Consider the following 15,044-nt stretch of genomic DNA (forward strand, 5'->3'; position numbering starts at 1 on the left):
TATAACTAAGAGATTTGCTGGAAAAATAAACAAGTTAAGTTAAATAAATTTAAGATTTATAATCGTATAATACGCATTTCATGTTTGCATTTCCTGGTTGAAAGCAGATGCAGTTAAATGTCTCATCAAATACTTTCCTACAAACGTAGGACTGTTTTGACAGCACAATATTGAACTAAAAGATTTGCTGGGCGTAAGGTTTGTGTTGCAGATTCTTGAAAATGTCAGTTGAAACTAAATTAGTACTCAAACATTCAGAATGTTCAGCGCTGCAAGCATCAGCCCCAAATGTCCTGCACTTTGGAAAAGTCTTACCCCCAGAGCACCAATGTTTTGGAGGCGTAAGATCTGATAAAATAATGTCCCGTAACTTCTGCTTAGACCCTGGTCCTTCAAAATGTCCCTCAGGCCAAGGCTATAACTGGGGTAGGCCCACAGGGTGTGCAGCCAATGGTCAGTTTGTCCAAAAGATATCAAGGAAAATCTCACTTATCTTTGATCTTCATTGATAAAAGGTTATCAGGAGTATTTGCATTATTGTTACACAGGTAACATTAATTAAACTATTCAGGCCTCACTCATGAGTGTTTTCACACACACACGCACACACACACACACACACACACACACACACACACACACACACACACACACACACACAAGTGATGTATCACGTGTTCCATGCAGATTGAACAGTGTAAAGTGATATATCACGTGTTTCCATGCAGACTGAACAGTGTAAAGTGATATATCATGTGTTTCCATGCAGACTGAACAGTGAAAAGTGATGTATCACGTGTTTCCATGCAGACTGAACAGTGTAAAGTGATGTATCACGTGTTTCCATGCAGACTGAACAGTGTAAAGTGATGTATCACGTGTTTCCATGCAGACTGAACAGTGTAAAGTGATGTATCACGTGTTTCCATGCAGACTGAACAGTGTAAAGTGATGTATCACGTGTTTCCATGCAGATTGAACAGTGTAAAGTGATGTATCACGTGTTTCCATGCAGACTGAACAGTGTAAAGTGATGTATCACGTGTTTCCATGCAGATTGAACAGTGTAAAGTGATGTATCACGTGTTTCCATGCAGATTGAACAGTGTAAAGTGATGTATCACGTGTTTCCATGCAGACTGAACAGTGTAAAGTGATGTATCACGTGTTTCCATGCAGATTGAACAGTGTAAAGTGATGTATCACATGTTTCCATGCAGACTGAACAGTGTAAAGTGATGTATCACATGTTTCCATGCAGATTGAACAGTGTAAAGTGATGGCGTCTAAGAAGAGGCCGTTATGGCTGCAGTTCAGGCGAGCAGATCCCACGACACGCTCCAGTGACACCATCGGCATCATCTTCAAAGACGGGGATGACCTCAGACAGGACATGCTCATACTACAGGTACTATATAGACGGGGATGACCTCATACTACAGGTACTATATAGACGGGGATGACCTCATACTACAGGTACTATATAGACGGGGATGACCTCATACTACAGGTACTATATAGACAGGGATGACCTCATACTACAGGTACTATATAGACGGGGATGACCTCATACTACAGGTACTATATTTGTTTTCCAAAGGGTCTGGAGCCCCAGGGGTTGTTGTGGAGGTTCCAGGGGTCTCCAGAAAAAATGGGGAATAATTGTATTAGTTTTATGGGTATCAATGTAATACATCTAAATACATCTAAATCTAACTTCCTTTTGTAGATTGGACTGATGGTTTCTCTACTTTACAAGCTTGTTAGACCATTTTCTACCCTGTCTGCCATTTCGCCTCTTTACAATGAACGTCCTGATAACTGTCTTCACATTAATAGCTACAATAGACATATATCACAGGCTGGTCCCAGAACGTTTATTGTGACAAAAATACCTGGCAGGAACGAGAATGGCGTCGCTGCAGATGCTAGCAGTTAGCTGACAATGGAGACAGTAAAGCAGAGTAAAGTACAAACATTTTAAAACTTATGGCATTTTTTTTCATAACGAGGGGATTGTACAACTTTAATGATCATGGCAAAGATATTTGGTTTTGGGGCAGTGATACTCAATTTGCAACAGCAACTTTCCGTGGCCCGCAAGGTCATTTATCATATCACCTAACATTTTCAAAACAGTATTTGATTTGAACCCTTTGAAGACGAGCATATCGCAATTTTTTTTGGAAGCTCTCGTTGGAGCGAAGATATAGTTTATCATATGAAACTAGAGACTTTGAGGAATCCGGACATATATCAGCCATTTCATGCTCGGTTACTGGGATTATCCTAGATCACAAATACCCCCCCCACCCACTGACACCCTCTCCCCCCATCGACAAGTGTGCTGCACTGAGCAGGACTCGTGCGCGGAAGGCTGCTGGCCCCCGATGGCATCCCTGGTTGTGCCCAGGAACAGCACTGAGCAGCTGACACCTCCATCGCACCGGTGCCGCCCCTCTTCAGTGAGCCTTAATGACTTCCGCCCTGTTGCACTTACAGTACCTTCATAATCATGAAGCGCTCCGAGAGGCTGGTCCTGGCTCATCTTCCTTACTGGACAAATACCAATTTGCCTACCGTGAGAACAGGAGCACAGAGGACGCCATCTCCTCAGCGCTACACTCCGCCTCCTCTCCCCACCTAGCCAGCCTAGCCAGCAACTGGGTGTCAGCCCCTGTCCCCATGAGAAGCGAAACGTGGGGCCACTTGTGCTTCACTGAAGGCATGCGGCCCGCAGCCAAAGGGAACAAATCAGAGCCCTTATCACGCTGGTGTCGGGGGGGGAGTGACCGGAGAGTGTGCTAGACACAGCTAGACGGCGATGTTTTTTTTGGGCGTGCTCATCTAATGTAGCCGATCCCTCGGCCGCCAAGGCTGTCGGCCTTGTGATCACCTGTTGTCTTTGTGCCCAGGGTACCTCAGGCGGGGGAAACATGGCCGCTGGTCGGGGGCCTCGCCACAGCCGCTGGCGAGGCCGCGCCCTCACCTCTGGCTAGGCGGTGTGGGGTTCTGAGGAAGGAAAAACCTTCTCTCCTCCTCAAGGGGAGACTGTTCCAACCAAAGATGTCTGTGAACAAGCGTTGACAGCATCCTAGCCCTCCCTGCGGTTATAGCTTGCGGCTGGGTCAAAAGCTGAATAACCTCAAAACCTTGCGCAATGTTTTGACGTCGGCTGGCCCTAAGGCCCCACCACCCGACACCATTTTTGACAGAAAAAACAGCAATTTGACGTCCCTCAGTCCGCTGTCACGAGACGAGGAAAACCCAGGACAGGCCCGTTGCGCTGTTTAGGATGTGCCGAGAAGATTCCAGGGACTGGTGAACTTCTGGTGAAAACCCAACATTGTGTAAATTCTCCCTGCGTTTCATAACAGCTAGTTCACGGAGTGCACTGCTACTCCCGTGTTGGAAACAAAAAGAGGAAGGTAGAGTGTGACCATGTCCGGCGTCATATAGTGGGACGCAGGGGCGTGGCCTGGTCACATGCATGTGAGTGCATTTGTTGTTTCGTGAGCACATTATGTGCTAGGAGATAAGAGATATCTCATAATGGCGAAGAGCGAGACGCAATTGACCAGTATGATAAAATAACCTGCTATTGTGACTGCTATTGTGACTGCTATTGTGGCTGCTATTGTGACAACCATTTGTCAACCAAAATAAATGACAAACTAAGGTCAAAGAAGTCACAGAGTTATATCCATCCTTGATCACGTTGCCTGAGCTCTTCAAGTGGGGAAAACAAGAACAAACTTGACATGCACAAATGAGCAAGCAGAGCACATGCACACAAAGCAAGCAGGGAAGGTAAATGTAAACATACCATTGGGCCATCACGTTCCTGGTCTGATTGCAGCCAAACTCATTGAGCACAATGCACTCTACCTGAATGAATGTTCCTAATGAAAATGCATTTGGTAATTGTTTATTTGAATGAACTGATATAATATAGGCTAAATGTATTAATGTTAATTATAATTTATGGTATTATTATAGCCTATGTATTATGTTGATGTTGAAACATTTCCTTTCATACCCTTTCAGGTTCATAACGGTCAAGTTTGTTCTAGTTTTCCCCACTTGAAGCGCTCAGGCTCGCCAGCGTCTCTTCTTCCTGAGGAGACTGAGGAAAGCCCATCCTTCTCCTCAGATACTGGATAAGCTAGCCTAGCTTAGCACACATGAATGGAAGCGGATACGGATACGCTAGCCTAGCTGTTGGCCAAAAACACCTCTCCCGGAGGCCTGTAGCCTTTCTCCAACGCGTTTGTGTTTCCGCGTCTCTGATTGGCCAGGTCATGTGACATGTACGCCCAATCGTGGGGCTGCAAGTTTCTACACTGGTTAAGCTTAGGCGCTCTTTCGAAGTTGGTTAAGGTTAGAGTTTGTCTTAGAGCAGGGCGATAGAACGCCTGCCCTGATTCCAAACTCTAACCTTAACCAACTTCGAAAGAGTCGCCTAAGCTTAACCAGTGATAAACTATAGGCGTTAGGTAGTTTGCAGGCTGTTCGACCCGGAAATAGGCGCAGAACTTGCCGTCCCACGATTGGCACACATGTCACATGACCTGGCCAATCGGAGCGCAAAACGGGAACCCGGAAACACGGACGCGTTGGAGAAAAGCTACACGCCTCCCGGAGTTTTAAGGTAGGCTAGTATCCGCTTCCATTCATTTGTGCTAAACTAGGCTCTAGCTTGCAGCCGGATAGCTTTCTACTGAACACACAGAGAGGAAATCTGTATCTTATCTTCTTGTCTGACTTTGGAGAAGACCGAAATACCATAATAAAGCAGAAATGAAAACAACCTTAGACACCTGGTATGATTTCTTCTATATGATATTATTATTTGTAATATAACTTGTTGTTCCTGGTCAGATTCTGTTGATCATGGAGTCTATCTGGGAGACGGAGTCACTGGATCTCTCCCTCTTACCGTACGGCTGCATCTCCACCGGCAACAGGATAGGTCAGTCTCACTGCTCACTGACCATGGATCACATGTCTGTATTTATTAACAAAACAACATGACAATTCCTTGATTTGTCAGTAATATAGTCATTCTAATTCATTAATAATATACTACAGCAGTATACCCTGCAGTAATATAGTCATTGTGTGTGACTATGAGTGTCTCTCTCCCTCTTTCTCTCCCTGTGTGCGTCTCTCCCTCCCTCCCTCCCTTTGTCTCTACTCCCTCTCTTTCTATTTCTGTCTCTCTGTCTCCCTGTGTGTGTCTCTCTTCCGCTCTCTGTGCATCTATGTCTCTCTCTCTCTCTCCCTGTGTCTCTCTCTCCCCCCCTCTCTCTAGGTATGATAGAGATTGTGAAGGACGCCACCACCATTGCTAACATCCAACAGAGCGTGATGGGCAGCACTGGAGCTTTTAAAGACGAGATCCTCTCCCAGTGGCTCAGAGACAAGTGTGTCAGTGAGGAAAAGGTATGACATAATATGGCCTCCTTTAACCCTTTCACTGCCACACGACAGCCGGTTAACCCTTTCACTGCAACAATACAGAAGGTTAGCCCTTTACTATCACACAACCGACGGCGATGCTCCATCATTAGCATCATTAGCTCCACATGCTAATGATGCTAATGATGGAGCATCGCCGTCGGTTGTGTGATAGTAAAGGGCTAACCTTCTGTCGTGTGGCAGTGAAAGGGTTAAAGGCGCGATAACCACTCAAAGTTCAGAGGTCAACCTTTGATGGAACAAGCTAGTCGACCGTCGTAATTTCAGTAGTTTCCCAGGTCATTCTACATCTGGGTGACTGGTTGACACAGAGTTGCTCCTTGTGTGTTTTGGTCTCCTCTCAGCCGTTCACACGTCGTAGTCGTTGCTCTAGTTGTCTGATGTCAGAGGAAGTGGCAGTGTTGCAGACAGGAAATAAACCCCAGTCTGTTTCCTGTCAGCGGGGGCCTTTGTGGTCGACAGGGTTTGTAATCAGACTACTTTTAGATGTGACAGCTGGACACCAGTCTATTTCTTTTTATTCTCTCCTTGCTGTTTTTGAGTCTTGCTATGCACATAAATATATACGTGTCCTCGTTGTAATGTACATGTCTTCGTTGTAATGTCTTCATTGTAATATACATGTCTTCGTTGTAATATGTGTGTCTTCATTGTAATACGTTATTAGTACTACAGTAGCTGTTTCTACTGTTGTACTGTACGTCACAAACACTAAATCTAGTCTAAAATGTAAATATGAGCGAATGTCTCTGTCTGTAGAAATATACTTCACTGCATTAAATATAACTGTATGAAGGACATTTTTGTTTAACTCTGTCTGTCTGTCTGTCTGTCTGTCTGTCTGTCTGTCTGTCTGTCTGTCTGTCTGTCTGTCTGTCTGTCTGTCTGTCTGTCTGTCTGTCCCTCCCCTCTCCCTCTTAGTTCCAGCAGGCAGTAGAGCGTTTCCTATACTCCTGTGGCGGTTACTGTGTCGCCACCTATGTCCTCGGGATTGGAGACAGACACAATGACAACATCATGATCACTGAATCCGGTAACACCAGCTCACACTCAAAGCCCTGGGAAGTCATTAATAATGGAACCCAAAGCGGAGTTTCCTAATTATGAAGACGGGGGGCCCATTGAAAAAGTCCTGGTCAAACTAAAATGACTGTAATCATATTTTATTTGGTCCTTATTTTAACTGAAATGACCACCAACAGCGTTTGTGCTCAAAAGGCACTGTGACATCTTTCCGGTTCCCGGCTGTATATGTACCGCTTGTGAGGATAGGGGTTCTTGTAGCGAACACAGGAGTAGAGAGAATGGAGCGGTTTAGGGTGTTTTAATTGTTTCCCCCCAAACAGACAAGAATCATGCAGGAATGTACAACAGATGGGGGTGAATGTTCTTGGGGGGGGGGGGGGGTGTAGCACAGGTGTACTCCTTGTGCAGTACGAGAGAATGGTCCTTTGAGCAGGTGCACTCCTCGTGCAGTATGAAAGAATGGTAGACACCGGCTGTGTCGGGGTGGAGAACGGGAACCTCGTGGTCAGCGCCACGGGTCCAGACGGGCAATGCTGGAACGGAGGTCCTGGGTGATGCTGGAGCGGAGGTCCTTGGGCAGAAGAGAGGGAGGTTAGGACAGGGAATAACACAAGAGCGGGTCAGCAGGGCTTCAGGTCGAGACGTCGTACCTGGGTTTGCAGTTTAACACTGCGACGCCGGATGACAGGCTCTGCCAGATGATATAGAGCCTGCTTGATGAGGTAATCCCTTGCAGCCGCGCTGATTGATCCTCATCAGGCAGGCTCGGGCCCCGATCGTGACACCGCTGCGCTTTGCTAGCTTCATATCACAGCTGTATATGTACCGCTATGCTTTGCAAGCTTCATATCACAGTTGTACATGTACCGCTATGCTTTGCTAGCTTCATATCACAGCTGTATATGTACCGCTATGCTTTGCTAGCTTCATATCACAGCTGTATATGTACCGCTATGCTTTGCTAGCTTCATATCACAGTCGTACATGTACCGCTATGCTTTGCTAGCTTCATATCACAGCCGGGCATAAAATGAAAATGAAAAAATGAAAATAATCAAATCTGGGCCACTTATTTGTCAAACGCTTACCCCGAAGTTGTCCAACTTGGTTAAACTTCTAAAAATGTCTGTTTGTCTGTCTGTTTACTGACATCTCTTGATTAGAACGTAAAAATGTGTTATTTTCACTCCAAGTTGCATTTGATTCATCACGGCAGGCAGCGTTGACATTTTTAGATGCAGTAGTGTCGAAACGTTAGTCTGCTTGCACAATTAAACCCTGTGAATGAATCGGTGCACTCCAGCCCCCTTGAAGCCTTTATTTCTCCGTCAGCTACTGTATTAGCAAACGCTACGGCAGGAAATAAACGTGGACTAATGTAGAATGTTTCTGAAGTTTTGAAACTTGTCTATTAATCTTATTTTGCACACCTATAAGAATCCAAATGACCATTGGAAGAAAATGTTGATTTGGTTGAGAATACCCATTCTATACATTCAAATTCTATGATGAAAATGTATTAAACCAATATCTTTGTCGTTTACTTTTTATTACATTTTCTTTCATTCTAATAATACTACATTGTTGTGTTTTGTCTACAGGGAATCTTTTCCACATAGACTTTGGCAACATCCTGGGGAACTACAAGAGTTTCATGGGAATCAGTAGGGAGTGGGTTCCTTTTGTCCTCACGCCAGACTTCCTGTACGTCATGGGGACCACGGGGAAGAAGAGCAGCCCGCACTTCCAGAAGTTCCAGGTGACGAAACGAACACACACAATTACACACACACACACACACACACACACACACTATGAATGAAATGTATTGTACTGTATATGATAAGTGGTGTACACCTTGACCAAACGGAATTGAATACCTCACACATGATACTGCCGTGAGCATCGAAGGTTTACCCATCCGTCTCTATTTCTAACCATGCTCCATTCAATAACTCACCATCCATCTCTATTTCTAACCATGCTCCATTCAATAACTCACCATCCATCTCTATTTCTAACCATGCTCCATTCAATAACTCACCATCTCTCTATTTCTAACCATGCACTTATTGGGGGGGGGGGGGGGGGGGGGGTGAGCCATGTCCGGCTTGACGCTGGACCACATACGTCGCACAGCATGCCCCCGGCTGTCTCGGTGCATCCATGCATCTTCTTCTCCATCTCAAATTTTAAGTATGTGTCTCTGTGGCAGAAGCCTGCACTAGTGAAGTTTATTTATATCTTGGAACACGGCAAACATACTAATCACAGTAAAGACAAAATGTAAACATAAACCAAATAAGTTCGTCTTCGTCCATAGAAAAACTAACAGGGATGAGTTTGGGAAGAAGGGGCAGGAGGAAGCACTATCTTCAAACATTGTCTAGTCCTGCCCCTTTCTTACAATAGCATACCATTTAAAATAAAAATAAATCTTACTACCTAAAAGGAGGAAGCACAGCTTATCTAGTCCTGTCCCTCTCTTACAATATCATAACATTACCTACCTAAAAGAGAGCGAAAAATATGAATGAATAAAATAAGGTTCAATTAACCTGGTGAATGTGTTGTTGTGGAAGGAAAGTCTCCTATGGAATAAATAAAATTTAGCCCAGTTCAAGACAACAGCTTATGTGCTCAGATTATTTTGTAAAAATATCCATTACCATATAATTTATAAAACTCAGTTTTCCAAATTCAACCATATACCGGTAACTGTCCAGCACAGTCCCTCTTCTGTCCAGCACCTTTTATGTTTAGACTAATTTATGACTTAAAATAGAAAGTTCTTTTGCTTGTACATTTCTGTAATTTCTAAAAGTAGTTTAGATGGCCCTAATACGCCATTGTACCTTTTCACCTAGTTACTGGACTTGCCTGGCAATGTTCTTTTTGGATGCACCACTTCTCAGTGTCACATCGAGCTTCCATGCTCATTATGACATAATTTGGGTCATGACGTCATCATCAAAATGAATGGATCTAGTAAAATTAATGGAAGAACAAATATAAATGTAAGGGGGTAGGGATCAATAAGCTTAGCTTCCCTCTACTCCTTTTTTGGACATGTCTGCTAACCAAACACATTGCTCTTGACCTTTTGTTTATAATTCCTTCTTTTTTTCTTTTTTTAATGTTTTTCTTTTATTGTTTTTTTTATTTGTTGCTATGATTGTTTGGTTCGACGGGACAAGATATCGTGAGTTGTTTGGAGAAATATGGAGAATAACATGTCCAAAAATAAACGTATTCATTCATTCATTATGACTCCGCTGTAATATTATTTTTGCCTCTTTCTTTTCTGATTGTCTGCGCACTTTTTGTGTGTTAGAAGTTCTTGTTTTCGATAAAGTTGACTTGACTCGGTACATGAAACAAACTGTCCTCCGACACTCTCTCTGCCCCTCCATCCCAGGATGTAACTGCTAATATGATTATGTAACTCCCCTCCCTCTCTCTCTCTCTCCTCCTCCCTCCCCCCAGGAGGTGTGTGTGAAGGCCTACCTGGCCCTCCGTCACCATACCAACCTCCTGATCATCCTCTTCTCCATGATGCTGATGACGGGTAGATACAGTATATACACACACACACACACACAGTATACTGTATATACAGTATGGGCTGTCCCCACTAAGGATTTGGATGGTCGACTATGATTGGCCAAAATTTGCCGTTAGTCGACTATTGGTCGACAAAAAAAAAGTATAATATTTATTTTTTATTTTTTTTATCATTCCATTTGGGCTGTGGGGGTGCTTAATGTCTGAAGGAGTCGACTGGAGGCTTCTTGTCCTCTGCAAACGCATGCAATTGGTCCACTGATGGATACATCTTGATATTTGTCTAGTCTAGTGTGTTCATTAGACAGACAGGTGAAATCCTCTTTCAGTGCCTCTGTGCCTGTTTTCGTAGGCAGTTAGCCTCTGGTATGCATGCCATTAGCGTTAGCCACGCTTCTAGGCCTCTTTTCTTTTGGAAAGAATGATAAAAAATAAAAATTGAATTATAAATATATATATATATTTTTTTTGTATTCGACTAAGAGGTTGGTTAGTCGACTATGGCTCCTTTCGACCGATTAGTCGACTAATCGACTAATAGGGGTCAGCCCTAGTATATACACACACACAGTATACTGTATACTAGTCAGGGTTGGGAATCACCAGGGAACTCACAATTTACCTATATCAAGCCACGCCCCCTTTTATTGATCCTTCAATCACAATTGGGGGATCGTGGCTTGAGAGGCAAATTCCATTATGAATATTAGATCTACTATTCCATGATCAAACACTTCTTGGCGTATCATGTTTTTAGTTCAACAGCAGACATACAGTACAGTGATTGTACTGGGGCCTTACAGTTGAACACGTTTAACTTTAAAAAGGTTTTGGGAGAGGAGGCATGTTGTTTGTGTCTTAAAAATCCCCTCCACACATCGTTTTAATACATGTTAGTATATTGAAAAACTTTTTCTTCTTGGTTTTTCTCACGAAAATGTTCAGTAAACTATTGAAACTAGGGATGTCCGATATTATCGGCCTACCGATATTATCAGCCGATATTGGCATTAAAATGTGATATTGGAAAATATCGGTATCGGTTTTCAAATCTTTTATATATTTTTTACATTTCTATAACCTTTATTTACCCAGGCAAGCAAGTACGAACAAATTCTGATTTTATTTATTGTCAAAAGTATGCATAATGTTATGTTAATTCTACAACAAGACATATGTAATGTTAATTACCTGAAATTATTCATTTTTGTCATATTCCCATTTTTCAAACCCTGCATATATCGGTATCAGTTGATATCAGTTGATATCGGTATCGGAAATTAAGAGTTGGACAATATCGGTATATCGGTATCGGTAAAAAAGCCAATATCGAGCATCCCTAATTGAAACTGAAAGTAGTAGCATAGTACACCCCCCTCACCCCATCCCCCCATCCCCCAAGCTGCTTAACTTTCTCTGTCTCCACCTAAACAGATTTATTTTCACCCAAACACAAAGATAGCTCACACAATCGTGTTATAACTAAGAGGTTTGCTGAAAAAAACAAGTTCATGTATACTGTAGATCAGTGGTTCCCAAACTGTGGTGCGCGCACCCCTTGTGGTGTGCGAGCGCCCTCTAGGTGGTGCGTGACATGAAAGGGCTAATGGTGGTAAAAAAATAAAAATAAAATAAAAAATTACAATAAAATTTCATACAAATCTTAGTCAAACCTTTAGTATTATGGATATTAAACATGTTGGCAGAGTACAGACTACAGCATTAGTTGCGTCACACAGATTTTCAGGAAGTAAAGGGAAGCTCCCCTCATCCAGTGGAATAATGTGAAAAGGGCGCTCTGCTGACAACAAGTTCTGCACAAATAACAACAATCTATAAAGTCAAAGTCATGCCTCCAAGAGGAGTTGACTGTAGAAAAGCGTTTTTGAGTGGAGCAGACCTTTTACGATTCTAGTGTGAAAACAATTTTAGGGTGGGATTTTTCTTTTCTCCTCCCATTCATGTTTAAAATGTCCGTCTCCCTCCACGGCAGGCATGCCCCAGCTGACCAGCAAGGAGGACATCGATCACATCCGAGGGGCGCTGACCGTGGGCCGCAGCGACGAAGAGGCACAGCGCCACCTCCTGTACCAGATAGAGATCTGCAGGGAGAAAGGCTGGTTGGTTCAGATCAACTGGTTTGTCCATCTGGTGCTGGGGATCAAGCAGGGTGTGGAGAAGAGATCTGCTTAATAACCCTTTCACTGCCACACTACAGAAGGTTAACCCCGTAGTGTGATAGTATAAAGGGTTAACCTTCTGTAGTGTGGTAGTGAAAGGGTTAACCCTTTGTCGTGTGGCAGTGAAAGGGTTAACCCTCTGTATTGTCGCCGTGAAAGGGTTAACCATTTGGTAGTGCAGCAGTGAAAGGGTTAAAGACCCAATCTGCCAATCCTTCCCCCCCCCCCCCCCCCCCCTCATCAATGTGGGTTATATTCACATACACTCTGGAAGAGTTTGATCTATAGATGTAAAATACACTGTTGTCTGTTTGTAACTTTCTTAACCCGTCATCATTATAGTTCTGTTTTACCCCAGTGTAACAAACATTACCAACATAAACAAAACAAATAAAATTAAAAACTCATATTTATATGTTGTCTATGTTTAGTCCTTGTATCAAGAGCTTGGTCAATCAACTACTAGGGAATGAAAATGTGATTTTATTTTAAAATTTTGTCGTGGGGGAAACCCATTTATTATTATTGTTCTCTATCGTTAGAGCATAGGAAAACAAAAACAAACACCAAGCATAAACCTCTGCCAACCTCTCCGATTCTTTAATAAGTCTATTTTTCTGTATTTCTTATTAACTTTATTCTACGGCTCTATGATTATTCATTATTTCAAGTGGTATAAAATTATTTTCCTGTCTATGATCTCACAATCAGAATGCATTGTCCGTTCAAACGTGTTTATGAGTAAATCAACACGCAAATCCCCCTTTTTACAAAGTATCTGTAATCTTACATTTTGTTCCTTTTTGTATTTTTTTGCTCCCATCTCCCCATTTTTACTCGTCGTTATGCCAGTTCCCTTCCTGGTCGTTGCGCTGCCCTACTGTCTTAGTTGGGTGTAGACTACCACATGCCTCCTCTGATAAATCTGGAGTCGCCAGCTGCTTCTTTTCACCTGACGGCTACATGTTTCACTGAGAACACTCTCCCAGTGGAGGTTCACACCCTCTCTCCCATATCCCCTCCCTGCTGAACAGGCACCCCGACCGACCAGTAGGACTCATATGGACCTATCTCAAACCCTGCCCTCTTTTCTTGATCCTCCAATCACAACTGTCGCTTACCTCGGACAAAACAAAGTTTGTCCGAGGTAAGCGACAGTTGTGATTGGAGGATCAAGAAAAGAGGGCAGGGTTTGAGATAGGTCTAAGTGTTCGTAGGGGCGACTGACCGGAGATAACGCTGCCGGGAATTGAACCCAGGTCTCTGCGGTAGGGCGAGCCAGTGCTTCATTATCTGCAATCTTAATACTGTGTTTTTCAGTATTACAGTTACCAAATTCCGTTTGGAATCAGATCACTGCAATTGTGTTACATTTAATAACTCCCCAACCCTTCTATACCTGAAGATGAACTCTGGGCCTCCGCTCAAGATGGACTTTGAGTTACTGGGGGAACAGCTTGGGCCCAGGTTTACTTCCTGCCAGCTATTGATAGTAGCCAGGGGTGTAAAGTACTTGAGTAATTGTACTTTGTTACAATACTTAAGTACTGTTTTTGGGGATTTGTACTTTACTCGAGTATTATTAAGTTTGTATACTTACTCAATTACATTTCAGAGAAAAAATACATACTTTTTACTCCTTACATTTAAAATGCAGACCTACAAAGTACAAATCTCGCAAGTCCAACCATTTTAATTCGTATATTTGTTTCTCTGGCCGAACTAACGTTATTAATCCTGCGGCCGCACTTTATTTAAAAACAGCCAATCAAATCCCCATCAATGGAAAATTAACCCACCCATATTTTTTTTTTTAACCTTTATTTACCCAGGGTAGGTTCACTGAGCACTGATGCTCTTTTTCAGCTACGCCCTGCTTCACATTCACACAGTTCCATTCAAACCTGGGAGCTGCCCAGTACAACCACAGTCTGACACCGTTGGCCACTGAGCAACTCCACTGGTGTTAAGGGTATGGGAGAGAGTTATTAATTCACTTCCCCAGCCCAGATTTTTCCTGCCGGTCCGGGGGATCGAACCGGCGACCTTCCGGTCACAAACCCGCTTCTCTAACCTTTAGGCCACTGCTGCCCCAATACCAATACCCATGCTGATTGGTCCTTGTGCAAGACTAGAAAGCAGGGATCTTTGATTAAACACCTGCTATCAGAAGAATAGACAGTCAGAGTGACAAGCTACAGAAGTCGAGTCAAGTCAAGAGTTTTATTTGTCACGGCATACAAGTATACAGTGAAATGCGGGGGGTCTTGCCCGCAACGATTGTGCATAATACAATAATAATAATATAATACGAATCCAATAGAACGACATTGTGCAATAATACAAGTAATCAAAGTAGGGCATATCGGTATATGTACATGAGTTTTTACGGAGCATGGTAGGACATGCTAGGTCCTGCAATACACTTAGCTACGGATGAGGCACTGGGTCTTTATGTACACTGCTATACAATGCTATATTATACAATCTCAAGTCATACTATACTATTCTTAAAGTGACCTTTCCTTTTGTAAAGTGACCATAAGTGTGAGCGTGTGCAGCATGAGTGTGTGTGTGCTCATGTTAAAGTGGCTGCTAGTGTGTGAGCGTGTACAGTGTGTGTGTTGTGTGTGTGCTCATGTGTGCTTGTGTGTGGAGAGTTCAGTGTTCAAGGCTCTGATGGCCTGGGGAAAGAAGCTGAGCCAAAGTCTCTCTGTCCTAGTTGCTGGTGTTCGCAGGCGTTTGCCTGACCGCAGCAGCTTGAACAGGCTGTTGTTGGGGTGGTGAGGGTAT

The 15,044-nt window shown here is 43.3% G+C and overlaps 1 protein-coding gene across 4 annotated transcripts in view; it reads left to right on the forward strand.

The window, feature by feature from the left end:
• The window catches only part of pik3cg (phosphatidylinositol-4,5-bisphosphate 3-kinase, catalytic subunit gamma), a 39,790-nt gene extending 27,327 nt beyond the window's left edge, over positions 1-12,463 (forward strand). For all 4 annotated transcript variants that reach the window (XM_084330035.1, XM_084330033.1, XM_084330034.1 and 1 more), the window contains exons 16-22: positions 1,262-1,408; positions 4,882-4,972; positions 5,315-5,445; positions 6,403-6,514; positions 8,109-8,266; positions 9,994-10,075; positions 12,065-12,463. In XM_084330035.1, the coding sequence (XP_084186161.1) occupies positions 1,262-1,408; positions 4,882-4,972; positions 5,315-5,445; positions 6,403-6,514; positions 8,109-8,266; positions 9,994-10,075; positions 12,065-12,264 (921 nt within the window). In that variant the 3' untranslated portion in view covers positions 12,265-12,463. The remainder of the gene's footprint in view (positions 1-1,261; positions 1,409-4,881; positions 4,973-5,314; positions 5,446-6,402; positions 6,515-8,108; positions 8,267-9,993; positions 10,076-12,064) is intronic.
• Positions 12,464-15,044: the final 2,581 nt, after the last annotated feature.

The sequence above is a fragment of the Notolepis coatsorum genome, assembly GCF_963971535.1.
Source record: "Notolepis coatsorum genome assembly, chromosome: 15".
In the NCBI taxonomy this organism is placed as follows: Eukaryota; Metazoa; Chordata; class Actinopteri; order Aulopiformes; family Paralepididae; genus Notolepis; species Notolepis coatsorum.